The following is a 19,253-nucleotide window of genomic DNA, read 5'->3' on the forward strand; positions in this document are numbered from 1 at the left end:
ATTCGGCTAAGTCATTTATATTTAGGTACCAAAGTGGCATTAATGATAAAATTCGAATGTGAAAATGAATTTTACTTTATAAATGTTATAAATAGTACCATAGTAATTTTTTTTGTCATTTCGTGGTATATGAAATGAGTAAATAATTATAATGTGAAAAAGTAATAAATACGAAATATGAAAGTATGGAAAAGTAATTAATAAAATGAAATATGTATAATGTAAAAAGTAATTAATAAGTATATCATGTTATAAATTTATTCTTTAAAAAAATAATATTATAAAATTAATTTAGTCCAATAAAAATACATATAGTGATTTCTTTCTCGTTCAGCTGTTTTTAGTTGTTGCCCACGTTAACACACTTCTCCTATCATAACCAAAGTCGGTTTTATGTGAGAAGCAAGACTAGTTTTTGCGATTTCAATCTCATAGATTCCCCAACTCGTCCCTTAACCATTTGTCAAGTTTCGACTTCAAGAGAAAGAAGGTTTTGAATTCATCCATTGACACCATCATCAGAATCGCCATCTTCTTATTCTTGTGTTTCGTTTGTTCCTGGGAAATGGGTTCTCCAAGAATCACGATTCTAAGACTAATACTGTTCTTTACAATTTCAATTATTATAACTGGAAAGGTTGAGTGCAAGGGGTTAGAATCACCACAATACACAGTAGTGCATTCAGAATCTGATTTTGAGGTGAGATTTTACAGGGAATCAGCTTGGATGACTGCCCCTGTTGACGAAATCTCCTTTGAGAAAGCTACCAAAGATGGCTTCCACAGGTACCCTTTTGCTGATCCTCTTTCTCTTTTTCTTTTTTTTTTTTTCTTTTGGGGGGGTGGGGGGGTGGGAGGGGTGTTTGTTTGGTGGTATTTAAGTTATATCATTGTGCTTTTACTATATATCTCTTGATTGTTCTTGGGATAATGAAAAAGGGATGAAAGAATGAAAATTGACTTCGTTGTATAATTGTTTGTAGTTATGATCTTACCGTTCAGTGTCTGTGTTTCTTGCATTTTTAGCATGTAGCTATGTAGTGTAAGTTCATCTTTTTTGGGTTATGTTGAAGTTGCTTCTTGGTTGTTTCAATTCTGGGACTTAAGTACAATTCCTACGAATTGTTGGAGGAGTGACTATGGTGTTTCTTAAAAAAGCGTCAAACTTTGTCTAATGTTACTTCTGCAAAGTCCAGTAATAAAGCTGTTGTAAGTTTGGTCTGTAAACTTTTTGATGAGTATTGCAGGCTATGAGCCCTCATGGCTGGAAGGTACCCTATCATGAACCAAATTCAGAAGAGAGAAGGATACAATTGATTGCACTATCATCATTGGGAAAAAAGATTTGGTCTGAACTTGGCTTGAAAATGTCCAAGTTAATCCATAGGGGTTCTTAGTTTGTTTTATCTAGTTCATATGTAAGAGATCAAGAATCTCTTCAGACTGGATTAAGTCATTGATAGATTGTTAGTTGTATTTATCAGATGGAAAGAGGATTCCATGTTTCAGCATCGAGTTGGATGTTAGATGCATGCAAAACCAAAAGCGGTGCATCAATCTGGTCTAGATGTACTGATTCCAAATTTTTCTCCCGGTTGCAGATTGTTCCAGTTCATAGAAGGCGCAAACTTGAACTTCTCTAGGATACCAATGACTGTCCCCGTCTTGACGAGCATTGTCCCAGGAGCTGGTCCTCTTCACTCATCGGCATACTTTGTCAAATTTTATCTGCCTGAGAAGTTCCAGGCCACCCCACCCCTTCCTCTTCCCGAACTGAACCTTCAACCCGACTGGTGGAAAAGTCGGTGCATTGCTGTCAGGAAATTTTCAGGATTTGCAAGGGATAACAATATCGTTAAAGAGGCCAAGAAACTTGCCCTCAGTTTGAGTAGGTCTGAGTGGGCAAACACAACTTCTACTGAGAGTGAATATGCTTACTCTATTGCACAGTATAATTCCCCTTTTAGGTTCATTGGTCGTGTAAATGAAGTTTGGGCGGATGTTGGTGGATCTGAGGCAAATGGTTGCAAGTCCCGTCTCTCGGCTGCATACTGAAGCTTCATTGGTTGTGTAAATGAAGTTTGAGTGGATGTTTGGATCTGAGGCAAACAGTTGGAAGTCCCGTCTCTTAGCTACATACTGAAGCTCATCCAAGTAACTTTCTGTTGTTTTCCTTCATAGTGTTGTGCTTCTAACTAGGGAGTTCGGAGCATTATTATGGAAGGATTAAGTTTGTGTTTCCTCAAAATATCACTCACTAGCACGCGTACAAGCAGGAGAATTTTCACCTAATCTAAGGTGGCAATTTCTGCTGAATCTTCATGTAAATTATGTGTTGGACAAACTTTCTTGTTGCTATGACATCTTGATTTGCAAAACCTATGTTATCATGTTCTTGATCCACATGTGACATTTATTGGGGGATAGAAGTGTGATCTGCTGGTTTTGATTCTGATCTGCTTGGAAAAACATATTATGATTCTTGTAGCACAGCAAAGCAAGTTTTCAAACCAAGAATAGCACACAAATAGGATAAAACAAGAGTACTTCCTAGCCACATTGTTAAGTCCACTATTTGGCAACCAGCCACACAGCAACTTTACGGAAGAAGAGGAAAATTAGTGTGGACATGCAAAATTTGCAGATGAATTTGAATCACTGATGACTTTAGATTCTATAAAGTACATACAATAGAAGTTCACTTGAATTCTATATCTTCCAATGAAGAAATAATAAACCCAATGATTAGTTAATCTGACGTTTAGGACATAAATAAGATGGCAATGATGTCCTAGTACTAGCAGTTTTCCTTCCAGGCATAGGCAACTTAATTTGACAGCAGTAAACAATGAGCAGAAGGGATAAAAGCAACACAAATATAAGCACTGGAGACGGTATCATTATATAGTCTTTCAGAGTTAACATGGGATTCTGTGATTTCTCAGGATCAAGCCATAAAAACTCTCCTTCAATTAATGAAGCACCCAATGTCCAAGAAACGTCTCCAGGCCCAAATATTATTTCGATGTCACTGAGACAAAGAGCATTTTCGATGAGTGATGTCAAATAGGGCACTCGAAAGCAATATTGTCCATTGCTGCTTTCCTGATCAGCCCATGATCCTGAACATAACTTCTCGCCCGACTCCCACAGCATAGAAAGATTTGCCCTCTGACTCAAGTTTAGCGCATGATAGACAGCAAAAAACCCGGATAATGCATGGTACCGTGAGACGGTGTGTAAGGTTTTTGTTAAATTAAGCTTTGTAGAGCCTGCAGAGGAGAAAAAGGTAGATAATCAGAATCCAGCAGAGATCAACTATGTCCCAATAAGATATACAGCAAATGCTTAGCAAAATCATTCAGCGACCTAGGTATTTACCTGTAATATCTGGTTTACCTTTTCTATTGAAAGGGATCAGTTTTACACTTCGTTCACCCCCTCAGTTCACAGAACATGGCATTTTCGAAATAACAAACTATTCTCCACCGAAAAAGATTAAAATTTAAAATGAAGCATGATTTATTAATTTTGGATTGAGTCTTAGTGAATATAGGATAACTCATGATAACGCTCTTTAGTTATGTATAGATAGTATGCTGGGGAAAGCTGACGGATCAGTTGGAAAAATAATGATCCTCAGTTATGTATTGGTCATGTGCTGGGAGAGGCAAATACTAAAATTGCTCAATTGCATTTAGCTGCAATGAGAAAAGTGCACAGTCCAAGATTTGCTTGTTCTCTTGTTCATCATTCAAGCTCAACAAGATTTCCTAATAAGGCAATCTCCACAAATTGCTTTAATCAACCTCATATATGAAGTAAAGCTCGGTAGGCTTCATCATATTCCTTCATATTTATAAAGTGGAAATGGGAAAATTTAGAGTTCTTCAATCTGAAAAAGCTAAAATCCTTGCAGGAAAGAAATTAATCTGTTTGCAACATCATAGATCATGATAATATCAAGAACTAGCAACCCATGTGCATGCAGACAGCACATTCAAGTAACCTAAAGGTATCAAAGTGTGGGAATTTTATATAGCTTGTTAAAAGATTATATTCTCAAGATAAGTTCAACTGACCTCCATAAGAAAACAAGCCTATGCATTTTGAATGATTAAGATGGTACGACAATTCTGAACTGCTAGAATTGATGGCAGCTGCCCCTGCAATTACTTTGCACTGTTCCCAATTCGGTTCCCCAACAAGGAACACAGAATTTAACTCACTCACTTGCACCTGATTGCTCATATTTATTTTAACTCTAGAGTAATCGCTGCCAAAGCAACCATGGCATGTGTAGTTTTGGACAAAACCAGAACCAAGACATGGATGTCTCACTTCAAAGACGCCACCAGCACTTTCTCCAAGTGCCTGAGTATGACTTAGCAAAGCGATTGTCCTATCAAAAGCTTCATTCAAACCAAAGGCTGGTAGTGAATACGCCACAATATCATGCTCAACTGGCCCAATCTTTGATCTAAAAACATGCTCGTCTTTCGTTGAAACATCTACTTCAGCCACCACCTGCAATGATGAGCCCCCTAAATCAAGGAGTCCCAATGTGGACGTCCTCGAAGATTTTCCAAAGACCCCCATCTTATAATTCAGTGCAGCCCAACCATAATATGCCTCTTCCTTCCCAGTCAACACCCTAACCCAGCTCTTCCTATATAGAAACTCATGCTCTTTCACAACAGTTTCGACATCTCCCAGAATTCGCTTAGCTTCCTCAGCCACTAACCTCCTCATTCCAGCTGTAGCTAAAATGAATATAGGCGTTGCAGCACGTCTTTCCAAAGGAACCCACTGTTCCGCATATCTAATCAGTGGCTCTAAAGAGGCCCTCACACCTACTACATCATTGACGAAATAATGCAATCCAGGCTCAGTTTGCATGCAGTGGTACTGACAGCCACTGCTCTTATTCACATTATCTGGGTAACTACGCAACAAAACAGGTAAATTTCCATAAACTCTACTGTCATTTCCAGTCATCCATTCAAACACATTTACTCTTGAGCCTGTACTTCCACAGTCTAACACGACAGTGAAATATGTCCGGATCTTCTCAGTCGTCCAAATCCGTTCTTTAAAAATGAAATATCCACAAACCATTCCAAAAATCAAAATTATCGAAATAGTGACTACAACGAACTTCGGCGATCTGGGATCGCAAGTGAACCCCGTAATCTGAGGTTTCGATTTCGAAGGCGACTTGGGCTCCATTTATAACTTCCAATCACTTAATTAAACCCAATAATTTTGATCTGCCAAACATCTTCTCCAGTTCTGAAAGCTGAGCCACAAAGCAATTATGCATAGCAGGCATCTTAGGTGGCAATATCTACGATCATAATTCTTAACCAGAATAACCCAGAGCAGAACTGAATAGTAAAATCAACTTAAGATTTCTAATCAATTCTTGAACAACCTCAGAAACAAATTACCTGGAAAGATGTTTGATGAAATGCCAAATTGCCTTTCCGGTGGCTTCCGAGGAGATATTTGCAGATCTATGGAAGGATTAGAAGGGTGGGATTGGAAAGATTCTGTTTACAGAGTGTACTGATTGAGATTCTGAAATCCAGAGTTGAAACTCACGCTCAAGAAACTGTGAAATTGAGCGTGTAATATGTTTTAATTTCAAACTATTGATGTAATTTTCATTATTCATGTAATAAATCAAATAAAAAAATTACTTAAAAAATATAATTAATAATAAATAATCATAGTAAATAATTATTGATCAAAATCAAACATAGTTACTGGCTGTCATTTTGTAAAGTTGACTAAAATATTTGACTCTTAGATGTGAAAAATAAATTTTTCATAATAAAAAAAATTATTTTTTTTATCAATTTCATTTAATCGTGATTAATATTAATTATTTATCATAAAGTATTTTGTTTCTTCTACTGATTCATGTAATTGATAAATGCGTTAGCCTCGAATTTAATTTTGTTTTAACAAAAAAGTAAAATTAGCCACTTAAAACAAGCATATGAAAAATTAAAAATATAATATATACACATTAACCGTTACAATTATACTTTTAATCCTATTGTGTTTAATACTTTTAATCCTATATTTTACAAGATTTTTAAAATAATTTTCAAATTAAAAAAATTCGACACATTTACTGAATTTTAAAAATGATCCCAAAATTCAAAATACTCAAAACATTTACTCCTCTGCTTTACAAAATTTGCGGGATCAAATATATCGAGTTTTTTTATTTTTGGAATCATTTAAAAGATTTCAAAAAGTATAGTATTAAATATATCAACTTTTAGTTTTGGTTTAAAAAATTTCATAAATTATAGTATTAAATATGTCAAACTTTCAATTTCGGAACTATTTTAAAATTTTGGTAAAGTAGAGAATTAAATGTGTTGAACTCCCTATGTATCCTATAGGACCAAAAGCGTAATTTCACCCATATAAACCTTTTGAACAGAATTATTTAAAGGGGTGCTTGCAAAAACTTATACTTTTTAAAAAATGCTTAAATTTTAAAAATAAATACACAAATGATTAAAATGCAAAAATTGAGAGTATTTGGAAGTAACGGTTATAATTAGGAAAAAGAAGTTGATATGAAAATATTTAGTAAAAAAAAAATTGATAATCAGCTTATTTATGAAATTACTAACCTTGAAATTTAAGGGCATTTTTAAAATATATATAAAAAAATAATTATGGCACAAAAGTCATAAAAAATTATCTTATTTAAAAAAAGTATTTTAAATTGCAATAAAAACTTACCCACCACTTTATAACTTTTAACTTATTTTAATTTAACTTAAGAAAATTATAAAAAATAATTAGTTATACTTTTAAATACCTTCATTTAACATAATATAAGTTATAATTAAAAAAAAAACACTTAATTTAAATGCTTGCAAACGCCCCAAAAAAGAAATTACTTATCTATTGTTTTTTCATTTTAATATATAATTAAGTTGGGAAAAATTGTAAATACTCGTGTGCACGACTTTATACGTTAACTTAACTGCTTAAACATAACTACCTTTGGTGCCAATAATCTAATTATTATGTTTCCAACTTTGATGTAAATTTTCAATAAATTAAGTTCGACATTTTTAAATATCATAGCGTCATAAAAGAAAATCCAATTTATAATCGAGCTCCTCAAATTTAAACTAATTACATGACCAAGAATGTATGTATTTACAAAATAGCTGGCACGTATGATAATATTCGGGATGTAATTAACTTATTATAACTAAAATTACTTTTCAAATAAAAAAAAAAACCCTCAAATATGCAAGATATGGAAGTATATATTTGTTACTTTTAATGATTGAGAATAATAAAAAAAAAATAACATGAAGAATAATAGTAATAATAAAAAAAAAACAATAATATATATATATGTATATGGAAGGGAGATGGTGTGAATTCGTAGGATGAGGCTTTCATTCCTCACCATTCATCAAAGATAATACAAAAGCACCAAACTATATTGCAACCCTTTATTCCTCCTTTTGTTATTACATCAACACCAAGTTTAGGAGTCTCCAACAGTTGTAATAATTTGAGGAATATGGCACTCAGAATGTGGGCTTCTTCTACAGCCAATGCCCTCAAACTCTCTACTGCTGCTTCAAAATCTCCTGCTTTTTCACTCTCCAGATGCTTCTCTACTGGTATGTAACCAAATCTATTATCACTCTTAATTTATCCCTTTCTGTTTATTTTCTGTACTGCAAAATAATGGATTTTTGCAGTGTTGGAGGGGTTCAAGTATGCTAATTCACATGAATGGGTGAAGCATGATGGCCCTGTAGCCACCGTTGGAATCACTCACCATGCCCAGGTTTTATTCTCTCTCTCTCTCGATATATATATATGTGTGTGTGTGTGTGTTTGGAGCATCTCATGATGTCCTTTTTGTGATTCGAGTAGGATAAGGTGTTAGGTAATATATTGTGTTTATTTATGATATGTTTGGATATACCTCCATAATGAGTAGATAGTATGATAATTTCGGCTTGCGTTTGAGGCTGTCAGCTTAGTAAGAAGTTTTGAGTTTGAGTTTCATGAATGTAAATATTTATTTATTTGTTGTAATGAAATTGTTGATGTAATCGATAAGGATATGATACTTTAGTATAGTGAAAGATGTAATGACGGCATATTAAGGGGGGAAAAACAGTTAAAATTATTGGCCTTATCATATTTTTTGAAGGAAAGAAAAACCTTTTTGGCCATCAATGCCAAATGGATGTGAACATGACCTTTGAGTGATACTACTGCATGTTCTTAGGACCATCTAGGAGAAGTGGTGTTTGTGGAGCTGCCGGAGGCAGGGAAACCGGTGACGCAAGGCGATTCTTTTGGATCGGTCGAGAGTGTAAAGGCGACGAGCGATGTGAACTCTCCCATCTCCGGTGAGATTGTGGAGATCAACGCGAAGCTCAAAGAAACTCCTGGATTGGTACGTAAAAATTACTCGTTGTAATAAATTGACATTTTTTTTGTGGAAAAATGAAATGTTTGGTTCTTGTGTTTGCAATAATGGGGATGAAGATCAACACAAGCCCATATGAAGATGGATGGATGATAAAGGTGAAGCCCTCCAATCCTTCTGAATTGGAATCCTTGATGGGACCCAAAGAGTACACTAAGTTCTGTGAAGAAGAAGATGCTGCTCACTAATTGTGCTTCACCCTCATTTTTTTTTTTTTTTTCCTTTTTGCCCCTTTTGTCAAAACTCAAGTTCAATTTTTATGCACTACTTAAATTTGTGTTTAATTTAATTCAAAACTCAAGTCGAAGCATGCTCATATCTATAATTGGGGCTTTCATCACACACAAGTTATTACCATACAACACAACAAATCGATAGTACGAGCAAGTCAAAAAAATTTTTGCCACGACGAAACTCTACAACCTCAAAGCTTAATTGGTACTATATTTAAGGTAGCACGTAATTTTTTTAAAAAAATGAGAGACATGTGTGGCAGTTATCTAGTGTGGAGTGAATTTGATTGAGATCGAGCTTATACTTGTTGATTTTATTGTAGTATCAAATCTTATCATACTACAATATTGTATGCATACGTATGTACAAACAATTAAGTGATAATTTTAATATTGTGATTATTATATGACAAAAATATTTATTTTGTCACAATTATATTATCCCCACATATATTTCGAGTGGAAGATGATTTAATTAGTCTTAAATATTATTTTAATTTCTTTACTGAGGCCTATTTTGATTTCTTAATTTATTTAATAGAGGTCCATTAATCCAACAACGTTAAAAGTTAAAAACCATTATTAATAATGGTTGGTTTACATCTAATAAAAACTTCAAAATTTAGATTTTTATTTCATCGTAAGCTTGTCAGATGCTATTAATTAGTAAGTAAACTTGATAAAATACTCTTATGACATCAAAATAAAAAAGAATTAATTTATCTCTAAACTATAAATGGCCACGACTCTGAAAACTATAAAGGAAGTAAAAACATATGGGATCATCTTCTTACACAAGAAAAAGGACTAAGGATGCAAAAATAAAAGATCCGAGAAAAAAAAACATTTGAATGGGCACTTTGGACATTGCCTTGAAGTTGTCACAGTTTATAAGACTGAGGAAGAAGATATAAATGGGATGAGCAAATGGATAATGCTAAATTAATTCAAATTCCTAATTTTTCATAGAAAAAGCATTTTACCATTCCTAATGGTCGTCGTCGTCCGGGTTCCACCAACCCATATCTTTACCTTCTCCAAGAATCAACGAATAGATATCTTCACCATTTATAAGAAGTTCAAACTCATTACCATAGTCAACTTGTTCGTTTAGCATTTGCATTGCGGAGTGGAGGACTGAATTGCCGCAAGTATCCAAATGAATTGAAACCAGTGTGGCTATATCTCCAATACTAGATGGGATCTCCTTCAGATCATGCATGTCTTCAAGGAAAAGTCTCTCAAGCTTCGGAAAGTGATTACTCTCCACTCTCCAGCTAACTAGCTTACAACCCGAAATTGACAACACTCTCAGTCGAAGAAATTCTTCTTCTACCAGATTCCACTCTGCCCCCTGGAAGGTGGGATGCTTCAGTTCAAGTACTTCAAGATTGGGTAGTGATGACCCAATGATCGTCATTTCTTCCCAAGGAATACTGCACCGAGACAATGTCAACTTCTCGAGTGAAGTTGGGAAGGCGATGCCCTCCGACAGGGAATAATGCTCTAAGTAGAGTGATGCAAGTTTATTCAGCTGGGCAAGATTGCAAAGAGAATAGTGCGAATCCTTCACTAAGCCGTTTGAATAGCTACTTCGTAGTTTCTTCAGATTTGGCATTCTTTTGATGACTTCCTCACTGCACTTGAAAGTTCTTGTAGAAAGAACACTTAGGTTTTCCAAAGTAATCTCAAGTTGATGCATGTGTGGATCACGCAAACTAAAACCTCCAACACTGAGACGCATAAGTTGTGGCATCTCCCAAATTTCAAACGGCAAAACTAATGGATGAGAATATGAATACTCCAAATCAAGCACCAAAATCTGTAGATTCCATAGTAAAGAAATTGTACACGGAAATACAAATTTCGCTTCAGCCCAATCTCCCTGACCCTCACGAGATGCTTTGATAGTAAGGCACCGCAATCTAGTGTGTTGCGGAAAATTTTCACCGGAAAAGCCATGAACATGGTTGATTACCTTCACCCATCTTAATCTAATAAGATTTGGATGCATAACTCTACAGGCCTCGCACACCAAGGGACTAGATGGTGCAGATCGCGAGCCAACAAGAACTGCTTGGAGATGTATCCTTTCTTTTGGATATGGATGACTACATAGACAGCACACATAATTTTTAAACTTTCCTGAAAGTTCAATGTGTTCGACTTTAGAGACACTGAAAAGATTTTCTCTTTCAAATTCTTTGAGACATAGATCCCTCAAAAGGTCATGGATGCTGCATGTTTTCATCTTTCCCCTCCTTGTCCATTTATGAATTAAAATCATATTTCTATCAACAAGATCTTTCAAGTATTTCTTTGCAACCTCGTCCAGACTTTTACCTCTTACTGGTTTTATGAATCCTTGAGCGATCCATGACTTGATGAGTTTGGAGACATTAATCTCATGGTCTTCTGGAAAAGCTCTCATATAGAGAAAACATAATTTAAGATGAATAGATAAGTTGTTGTAACTCAAAAGCAATATTTTTAAGCAATGCTCATTATCTTGTGAATTGGCAAATGAGTTCACATTTCTCGCAATTGACACCCAATATTCACGTTGCATGTTGGAATTTGCAAGGAGCCCACCAATTACTACAAGTGCAAGAGGAAGCCCTTTGCAGCCTTTGGCTATATCTTTTCCAATTCCCTCTAATTCTGGATAAGGGCAACTTTTTTCACCAAATACCTTCTCACAAAGTAAATTCCAACTTTTATCATAGTCTAGGAAATCCATCGAATAGGGTTCAAGAGTGCCTAAAGAAACAGCCACATTGGTTAGCCTAGTAGTCATCATAATTCGACTCCCATTCCTATTATCCGGGAAGAACTTTTTTAAATCATCCCAAACTTTGATACTCCAAATATCATCCATAACAATCAAATACTTTCTGCCAAATAATCTTTGATACAGAAGTGCTTCTAACTCTTCTATTTCTGCACGTTCTTTTATACTTCCATCATTCAAAAGGCCTAAAAGAATTTCTTTCATGCTGTATTCTTGAGATATTGTTATCCAAGTAAGTATATCAAATCGGTTGATTATATATGGATTATTAAAAACATTTCTAGCAAGAGTGGTCTTACCAATCCCTCCCATTCCAACAATTGGGAGAATTTGAAGGTTAGATTCATCGCTAGTAAGCACATCCATGATCTGAAGCAAGCCTTCCTCAAATCCCACCATAGTATCGTTGCCACCGGAAGGAAGTGTTCTTGAACTAACTGGTACGGAAACTGCAGAATTCTTCTCTTGAACGTTGTCGCCCCATTTCTCTTTAATCATCATCAAATCTTGGGTGATCCCATCAATCTTTTCAATTATCTTGTCTATATCTTGACAAAAAGATGAGAGGGCGGCAAGGTCATGACTTTCATCTTGAGATCCTTCACAAAGTTGATCCACTACATGACGGTCAATGACATCATCTGCTTCAACCGCAACAACAGCGATTTGCCTCGCCAGATCTTCTATTTCTTGGCTTTTACTTTGAGAATGAACTTCGAGGAACTCCAGCAAGAACTCTACTTTTTCTTGCCAGCTTTGAATTCGATCTGTGTCTACATGAAGCCGATGGCGACGAACAGGATGCTGGATATTGTCGAAGTCATGCTTAAGAGAAAGTAAAGCTGCATAAGCTGCAACAGCCATCACAAACACCTCCGATCTTGTGCAGGTGCACTTGTTGAAATTGCCAGAAAAAAGATGCACAACTGCAGGGATGAGTGGAGTATAGTGACGGGGGTATTCACCCTATCTAGGCAAAAAGACGAAAAAGCCCCTCCCTTATGGATAAAATAGCTTAAAAATCTGCTGGATGTCCGTATTTGCGTATGGGTCGGATTTTTTGGATTCTTGAATTTATATTTTTAGAGGAGATCTAAGTATAATTAACTCTAAAATTTTTATACTTTTATCATTAAGAGTAATGGTTTAAAATTGCGATGTCGGTGATAATATCAGTAATAATTATTTTACATTGATCGTAACGTGTCTAAATATTATTGGGACAATAAGACGCAAACACTATACCATGCTCAAAGAATTCCATTGTTTCCCCTTAGGCTTTGAACCATATGGCTTTCAATTTTATATTTGATAGTAATATTTCATTAATTTAAAATTCACTTTATTTATCAATATTTATAAAATAACTTATTCCTTAGCAATTAATTATATTAAAAGTAAAATTTTTCAAAATGCATTACAACCACAGACAAGTTGAAATTGCATTCTAAATTTATAATCCAAAATTGAAACTTTTGAAGTTTTGCAAATCAAATTTTAAAATCCCAAATAAATGCAAAAAATATCTTCGACCATGAAAATCTCTATTCTCATCACTTGACTAATTAATTTATAAGTTATTTAATAAAGAGTTTTTCTGTATATATTGAAAAATAAATAGTAAAAAGTATCAAAATTAGTACTAAAAATATAATAATCTTGTTAGCCAAATATGAACTGAAAGTCAAATAAAGACAAAAATATATCAATAGGAATTTATGGAAAAATAAAATTGATAAATTTATTATATTTTAATTTAGTATCTAAGAGTAAAGTACTCATCACATAAAAAGATAACAAAAATGTTGAATTAAAAAATGAATTGGGTGCCAAAGTCATATTTATATTTAAACTCGTACTAATTAAGTAATTCATAATTACTTGGTATCAAAATAACATTACCTTCTCTTTTAATTTAAGTTAAAAAAAAAAAATAGAGTCGATTACTAATCATATTATCTGTTGGACATGGAACATTACCTTATCTGTGTAAAAGATGTTGTCGTTTTGTTTGATTCCGAGTGTTCAGGAATCATCAACACTGACCTTTTTTCGATCTACACGGACTTCAAGCTCATTTCCATAGCTAGATTGTTCCTCCAGTATTTGCTTTGCCGAGTTGACGACTAGCTCACTGCACTTGTTCAAATGAATTGAACGAAGCGTCTCTATATGTCCAATACCTGAAGGGATCTCTTCCAACTTATGCATCAGTCGGAGGAAAAGGCTCTCGAGATGTGGAAAATGGAAATCATCAGCTCTCCACGACACCAGGTCGCTGTCCGAAATAAACAAGACTTTGAGTCGAGGAAATTGCCCTTCAACTGGACTCCACTCGGACCCTCTAAAAGCATTATTCAACAATTTAAGCACTTCAAGATTGGGCAACAAAGAACCAATAATCGTGATATGTCCCCAAGGAATTCTGCATTTGGACAAACTCAACCTCTTGAGTGAAGTCGGAAAGGCGGTTTTCTCCAATAACAAATCTTCAGCTATGAGAGACAAGGATTCAAGCCTATGCAGATGAGCAAGATTGTGAAGACAATAGAAGGACCAATCTTTGACGTTGAGATAACGAGCTTTCAGTTTCTTCAGATTTGGGATTCTTTCAAAAACCTCTTTTGTACACCTAAAATTATGCATTGTGGAAAGAGTCTGCAGATTTTCCAGAGTGATGGTATCTTGAGTATCTACAGGAGTAGGTAAAAAACCCAAATCCATGACGATATGTCTAAGTTGTGGCATCTCCCAAACTTTAGATGGAACGACGATTGGTCGCTTCTTGACATTTGCTCCGCTTCCATCTATAAGTAAAGTCTGTAAGTTCCACAATAAAGGTATAGAGGACGAAGGCACGAATTCAAATTTGCTAAGAGTACGATACCAGAACACACTTGTTCGAACATCAATCAACCGCAATTTAGTATGTTGCCGAAGTTTTTCACAAGACTGCCCGAAAAGCTTCACCCATCTGAATATATCAAGATGTTGGTGCTTTCTTTTACATGTATCACACACCAGCCCACTAGCAACCAATGTGGAACGCGAGCCAACAAGAATTTCTGGGACATCTATACTTTCTTGTGGCGAGGCTCGCTCACCACATGTAAAGCATACGTTTTTCTCCTGTGGCAAAATACGAATTCGTTGTGTTTTTGAGACACGAAAAAGATGCTCTTTCTTAGATTCTCTCAAGCATAGGTTCCTCAAAAGATCATGAATGCTACAACTTCTTATTTTTCCACCATCTGTCCGTTCAGAAATTAAAATCAAATTCCTATCAATAAGATCTTCCAAATATTCCATTGCAATCTCTTCCAAGTTTTTACCTCTCTCAGGTTTCGAGTATCCGTTAGCAACCCATAATTTGATTAGTCTAGAGACCTTAATCTTGCTATCTTCTGGGAAAGCACTCATATAGAGAAAACATGGTTTAAGATGAATAGGCAAATTGTTATAACTCAGTGACAATATCTCCAAACAATGCCGATTATCTTTTGAACTAGCAAAAGACGCAACATTTCTGGCAATATGCTCCCAACGTTCTTGTTTCATGTCGGTTCTTGCAAGCAGCCCACTAATTACTACAATGGCAATAGGAAGTCCTTTGCAACCTTTTGCGATATCCTTTCCAACTTTCTCCAATTCCGAATATGGACAATCGTTTTGACCAAACACCTTCTCACAAAGTAAATTCCAACTTTTCTCCTCATTTAAAAAATCCATCAAATAAGGATTGTGAGTTCCTAATGACCCCCCCACCTTTGACAACCTGGTAGTCATCAAAACCCGACTTCCATTCCCATTGTTTGGGAAGAACAAGCTAAAATCATCCCAAGCTTTGGTACTCCACACGTCATCCATAACAATCAAATATCTTCTGCCAAATAACTTTTTGTGCAATTTTTCACCTAATCTAGCCAAAGATTCATTACTCTCTTCATCTTTTCCATCATTGAGATAGTGGAGAAGAATTTCTCGCACATTGTATACTTGAGATATTGTAAACCAAATACATATATCAAAGCGATTGACAACATATGGATGGTCAAAAGCATTTCTAGCTAAAGTGGTCTTACCAATACCTCCCATTCCGACAATCGGGAGAATTTGGAGATTTGATTCATCTCTCGTCAGCTCATCAATGATTCGAAGCAAGTGCTCATCAAATCCCACCATAGTATTCTTGCCACTGGATGATGACCTGACAGATGCTGAAGCTACAGGCTTTTGTTCTTGTACGTCACCCCATTCTTCTTTAACAATCATCAAATCTTTCTTGATCAAGTCAATCTTTTCGATTACTTTGTCTATATCTTGACAAAAAGACGAGGTCGTGATCGTAGCATGACTTTGATCTCGAGATCCATCACGAAGCTGATCCACAACGTGGGAGTCAATGATATCTTCTGCTTCATCCGCAACAACAACGATTTGCCTCGCCAGATCTTCCACTTGTTGGCTCTTCCCTTGGGAGTGAACTTCAAGAAAATCTCGCAAGAAGTTGACTTTTTCCTGCAGAATTTGAATCCGATTTATGTCTACAAGAAGTCGATGACGGCGAGTAGGATGCTGGACATTATCAAGGACATGCGTGAGAGAAAGCAAAGCTGCATAAGCTGAAACAGCCATCTCAAACCTCTTAATTTGATCTTTGTAGGAGTTGTTTTTCAAACTGAGTTGAAGGAGAACTAGATGCAGAATGTGAATGACAATTGTCAATTTGTGCAAGTAAAACAGCTTCTTGCAACTTAATTATATATATTAATTAATTTCTCTAAACATTGATGTAATAAAATGTGAGGATTCCCACAAAATGGATTAAAAACCCTTGATTTACCATTTAACCGGAAGTTTTAATCCAAATTGAATTTAGTCAAATTTAAACCAATTGTATGGTAGTCAGTACAATACATTTACCGTGTGATGGAATAGAGTTTAATAAAAATGACTAATCACATAACAAATGTATCGTACTTACTTTATTATTGATTTAATTTGACCGAACATGATTTTTGGATAAAAATTTTCTCATTTAAGTTATGGATTTGAAATAATATTGCTCTTGATTTTCAAAGATTAAGTTGAAAAGTTAACAGCCAAGTTGTTGAATTTTAAATAATATTTCTTACATGATCCATGTGTTTGCAGCTAAGGAGGATCGTTGACTCAAGAAATCTAGCTGTAATGGCTAATTTAAAAGGCATTGTTTGTAGTTAATTAATCACCAACTCTGTCAACAAACTAATGGTTTTAGTTTTATTTTTAATTTTAATTTTAATTTTAATTTTAATTATTTTCCCTTCCTATTTTGTTCATTGGCCATTTCTTTCATTTTTTTGCTTTTTCCCTTTCTCATTTTTTTCTTTTTTCCCAATTTTATTCCTTTCTGTCATAATTTTCTCAAAGGGGTCCTTAATAATATTTGTACAACCTAGCCTACTCCGTCCTTCGGGATCAACAAGGGGTAGTACAGGAATATTCACCTGTTGTCTATCGACTATACCTTTCTGCCTGATCTTAGGCCCTGACTCACCCTCTGTGGACGAACCTTGTGGAGGAACCCTTAGATTTTCGTGGCATTGAATTCTCACCAATGTTTGCATTACTCAAGCCGACATTCTCGCTTCCGCTTCGTCCAGCGCCACTCGCGCGGGGGCTTCCCTCCAAGGCGGAACGCTCCCCTACCGATGTATTTTTACATCCCACAGCTTCGGCAGATCACTTAGCCCTACTGCATGTTTTCATTTCTCCACTCCTTGTCCATTTATGAATTAAAATCATATTTCTATCAAAAAGATCTCTCAAGTATTTCTCTGCAACCTCGCCCACACTTTTACCTCTTACTGGTTTTATGAATCCTTGAGCGACCCATGAGTTGATGAGTTTGGAGACATTGATCTCATGGTCTTCCGAAAAAACTCTCATATAGAGAAAACATAATTTAGGATGAAGATAAGTTGTTGTAACTGAAAAGCAATATTTTTAAGCAATGCTCATTATCTTGTGAATTGGCAAATGAGTTCACATTTCTCACAATCTAACACCCAATATTCACGTTGCATGTCGGAATTCGCAAGGAGCCCACCAATTACTACAAGTGCAAGAGGAAGCCCTTTGCAGCCTTTGGCTATATCTTTTTCAATTCCCTCTAATTCTGGATAAGGGCAATTTCTTTCACCAAATACCTTTTCACAAAGTAAATTCCAACTTTTATTATCGTCTAGAAAATCCATCGAATAGGGTTTAAGAGTGCCCAAAGAAACAACCACATTGGTTAGCCTAGTAGTCATCATAATTCGACTTCCATTCCCATTATCTGGGAAGAATATTTTTAAATCATTCCAAACTTTGATACTCCAAATATCATCCATAACAATCAAATACTTTCTGCCAAATAATCTTTGGTACAATAGTACTTCTAACTCTTCTATTTCTGCACTTTCTTCTATACTTCCATCATTCAAAAGGCCCAAAAGAATTTCTTTCATGTTGTATTCTTGAGATATTGTAATCCAAGTAAGTATATCAAATCGGTTGACAATATATGGATGATTAAAAGCATTTCTTGCGAGAGTGGTCTTACCAATCCCTCCCATTCCAACAATTGGGAGAATTTGAAGGTTAAATTCATCTCTAGTAAGCACATCCATGATCTGAAGCAAGCCTTCCTCAAATCCCACCATAGTATCGTTGCCACCGGAAGGAAGTGTTCTTGAACTAACTGGCACGGAAACTTCAGAATTCTTCTCTTGAACGTTGTCGCCCCATTCCTCTTTAATCATCATCAAATTTTCGGTGATCCCATCAATCTTTTCAATTATTTTGTCTATATCTTGACAAAAAGATGAGAGGGAGGCCAGGTGATGACTTTCATCTTGAGATCCTTTACAAAGTTGATCCACTACGTGACGGTCAATGACATCATCCGCTTCAACCGCAACAACAGCGATTTGCCTCGACAGATCTTCTATTTCTTGGCTTTTACTTTGAGAATGAACTTCGAGGAACTCTTGCAAGAACTCTACCTTTTCTTGCAAGCTTTGAATTCGATCTGAGTCTACATGAAGCCGATGGCGACGAACGGGATTCTGGATATTGTCGAGGACAGGCTTGAGAGAACGCAGAGCTGCATAAGCTGCAACAGCCATCTCAAACTCCTCCGATCTTGTGCAGGTGCACAGTGCACTTCTTGAAATTTCCAGAAAAAAGATGCACAACTGCAGGAATGAGTGTAGTACAGTGACGGGGGTACTATCCCTATCTATGGATAAGGCGAAAAAGCGCCTCCCTTAAGGATAAAATAGCTTAAAATCTGCAGGATCTCCATATTTGCGTGCGGGTCGGACAGCAGAGTGTCTAATTTTACATTTTTAGAAGAGGTCTACGTGTAATTAATTTTACAATTTTTATATTTTCACCATTAAGAGTTATGGTTTAAAGCTGCAATGTTTGTGATAATATTAGCGACAATTATTTCACATTGATCTTAGCGTATCGAAATATTATTGGAACGATAATAAACAAACACTATACTATGCTTAAAAAATTCCATTGTTTCCCCTTAGTATTTAGAAGTATATCAAAAAGAATTAAATAAAACTTAATCAATATATTTTCTCTTTATTTGAACCATATGGCTTTCATTTTTATATTTGAGTATTAAATTTGATAGTAATATTTAATTAATTTAAAACTCACTTTATTTATCAATATTTATAAGTTATTT

At 35.4% G+C, this 19,253-nt stretch overlaps 5 protein-coding genes across 6 annotated transcripts; 2 read left to right on the top strand and 3 right to left on the bottom strand.

The window, feature by feature from the left end:
- The first annotated feature begins 350 nt into the window (after nucleotides 1-350).
- On the top strand, nucleotides 351-2,378 carry LOC105157262 (uncharacterized). The gene is made up of 2 exons (XM_011073629.3): nucleotides 351-786; nucleotides 1,602-2,378. Exons 1-2 carry the CDS (start codon nucleotides 566-568, stop codon nucleotides 2,053-2,055), a joined length of 675 nt encoding a protein of 224 aa, XP_011071931.1. The 5' UTR covers nucleotides 351-565; the 3' UTR covers nucleotides 2,056-2,378.
- A 246-nt stretch (nucleotides 2,379-2,624) lies between these two features.
- On the bottom strand, nucleotides 2,625-5,636 carry LOC105157263 (putative apyrase 7). 2 transcript variants are annotated; one of them, XM_011073631.3, is made up of 3 exons: nucleotides 5,451-5,636; nucleotides 4,083-5,299; nucleotides 2,625-3,272 (listed from the first exon to the last, which is right to left on the bottom strand). In XM_011073631.3, the coding sequence occupies exons 2-3, from the start codon at nucleotides 5,227-5,229 to the stop codon at nucleotides 2,746-2,748; spliced, it is 1,674 nt and encodes a 557-aa protein (XP_011071933.1). In that variant the 5' UTR covers nucleotides 5,230-5,299; nucleotides 5,451-5,636; the 3' UTR covers nucleotides 2,625-2,745. The 2 variants fall into 2 exon arrangements, with proteins under 2 accessions (XP_011071933.1, XP_011071932.1); XM_011073630.3 differs by having other exon boundaries at nucleotides 4,083-5,635.
- Nucleotides 5,637-7,434: 1,798 nt separating this feature from the next.
- On the top strand, nucleotides 7,435-8,781 carry LOC105157265 (glycine cleavage system H protein 3, mitochondrial). Its single transcript, XM_011073632.3, has 4 exons — nucleotides 7,435-7,673; nucleotides 7,755-7,843; nucleotides 8,294-8,464; nucleotides 8,557-8,781. The coding sequence occupies exons 1-4, from the start codon at nucleotides 7,571-7,573 to the stop codon at nucleotides 8,683-8,685; spliced, it is 492 nt and encodes a 163-aa protein (XP_011071934.1). The 5' UTR covers nucleotides 7,435-7,570; the 3' UTR covers nucleotides 8,686-8,781.
- Nucleotides 8,782-9,479: 698 nt separating this feature from the next.
- LOC105157266 (putative late blight resistance protein homolog R1A-3) lies at nucleotides 9,480-12,911 on the bottom strand. Its single transcript, XM_088878943.1, has one exon. The coding sequence runs from the start codon at nucleotides 12,383-12,385 to the stop codon at nucleotides 9,719-9,721; it is 2,667 nt and encodes an 888-aa protein (XP_088735069.1). The 5' UTR covers nucleotides 12,386-12,911; the 3' UTR covers nucleotides 9,480-9,718.
- On the bottom strand, nucleotides 12,311-18,996 carry LOC105157463 (putative late blight resistance protein homolog R1B-8). Its single transcript, XM_011073871.2, has 4 exons — nucleotides 17,541-18,996; nucleotides 17,076-17,208; nucleotides 13,502-16,274; nucleotides 12,311-12,447 (listed from the first exon to the last, which is right to left on the bottom strand). The coding sequence occupies exons 1-3, from the start codon at nucleotides 18,673-18,675 to the stop codon at nucleotides 13,547-13,549; spliced, it is 3,996 nt and encodes a 1,331-aa protein (XP_011072173.2). The 5' UTR covers nucleotides 18,676-18,996; the 3' UTR covers nucleotides 12,311-12,447; nucleotides 13,502-13,546.
- Nucleotides 18,997-19,253: the final 257 nt, after the last annotated feature.

The sequence above is a fragment of the Sesamum indicum genome, linkage group LG3 (assembly GCF_026168435.1).
Source record: "Sesamum indicum cultivar Baizhima isolate 11 linkage group LG3, ASM2616843v1, whole genome shotgun sequence".
In the NCBI taxonomy this organism is placed as follows: domain Eukaryota; kingdom Viridiplantae; phylum Streptophyta; class Magnoliopsida; order Lamiales; family Pedaliaceae; genus Sesamum; species Sesamum indicum.

Bases quoted from the DNA above. Each gene is read 5' to 3' on its own strand.
- LOC105157262 (XM_011073629.3), top strand. From the start codon at position 566: ATGGGTTCTCCAAGAATCACGATTCTAAGACTAATACTGTTCTTTACA. The intron at 787-1,601 runs GTACCCTTTTGC...TCCCGGTTGCAG, and splicing joins ACCAAAGATGGCTTCCACAG to ATTGTTCCAGTTCATAGAAG.
- LOC105157263 (XM_011073631.3), bottom strand. From the start codon at position 5,229: ATGGAGCCCAAGTCGCCTTCGAAATCGAAACCTCAGATTACGGGGTTC. The intron at 3,273-4,082 runs GTCAGTTGAACT...TCTCCTCTGCAG, and splicing joins AGGCTTGTTTTCTTATGGAG to GCTCTACAAAGCTTAATTTA.
- LOC105157265 (XM_011073632.3), top strand. From the start codon at position 7,571: ATGGCACTCAGAATGTGGGCTTCTTCTACAGCCAATGCCCTCAAACTC. The intron at 7,844-8,293 runs GTTTTATTCTCT...GCATGTTCTTAG, and splicing joins GAATCACTCACCATGCCCAG to GACCATCTAGGAGAAGTGGT. The intron at 8,465-8,556 runs GTACGTAAAAAT...ATGGGGATGAAG, and splicing joins TCAAAGAAACTCCTGGATTG to ATCAACACAAGCCCATATGA.
- LOC105157266 (XM_088878943.1), bottom strand. From the start codon at position 12,385: ATGGCTGTTGCAGCTTATGCAGCTTTACTTTCTCTTAAGCATGACTTC.
- LOC105157463 (XM_011073871.2), bottom strand. From the start codon at position 18,675: ATGGCTGTTGCAGCTTATGCAGCTCTGCGTTCTCTCAAGCCTGTCCTC. The intron at 17,209-17,540 runs GCCAATTCACAA...ATACATCGGTAG, and splicing joins TGAGAAATGTGAACTCATTT to GGGAGCGTTCCGCCTTGGAG. The intron at 16,275-17,075 runs GTTCGTCCACAG...TATATAATTAAG, and splicing joins TCTAAGGGTTCCTCCACAAG to TTGCAAGAAGCTGTTTTACT.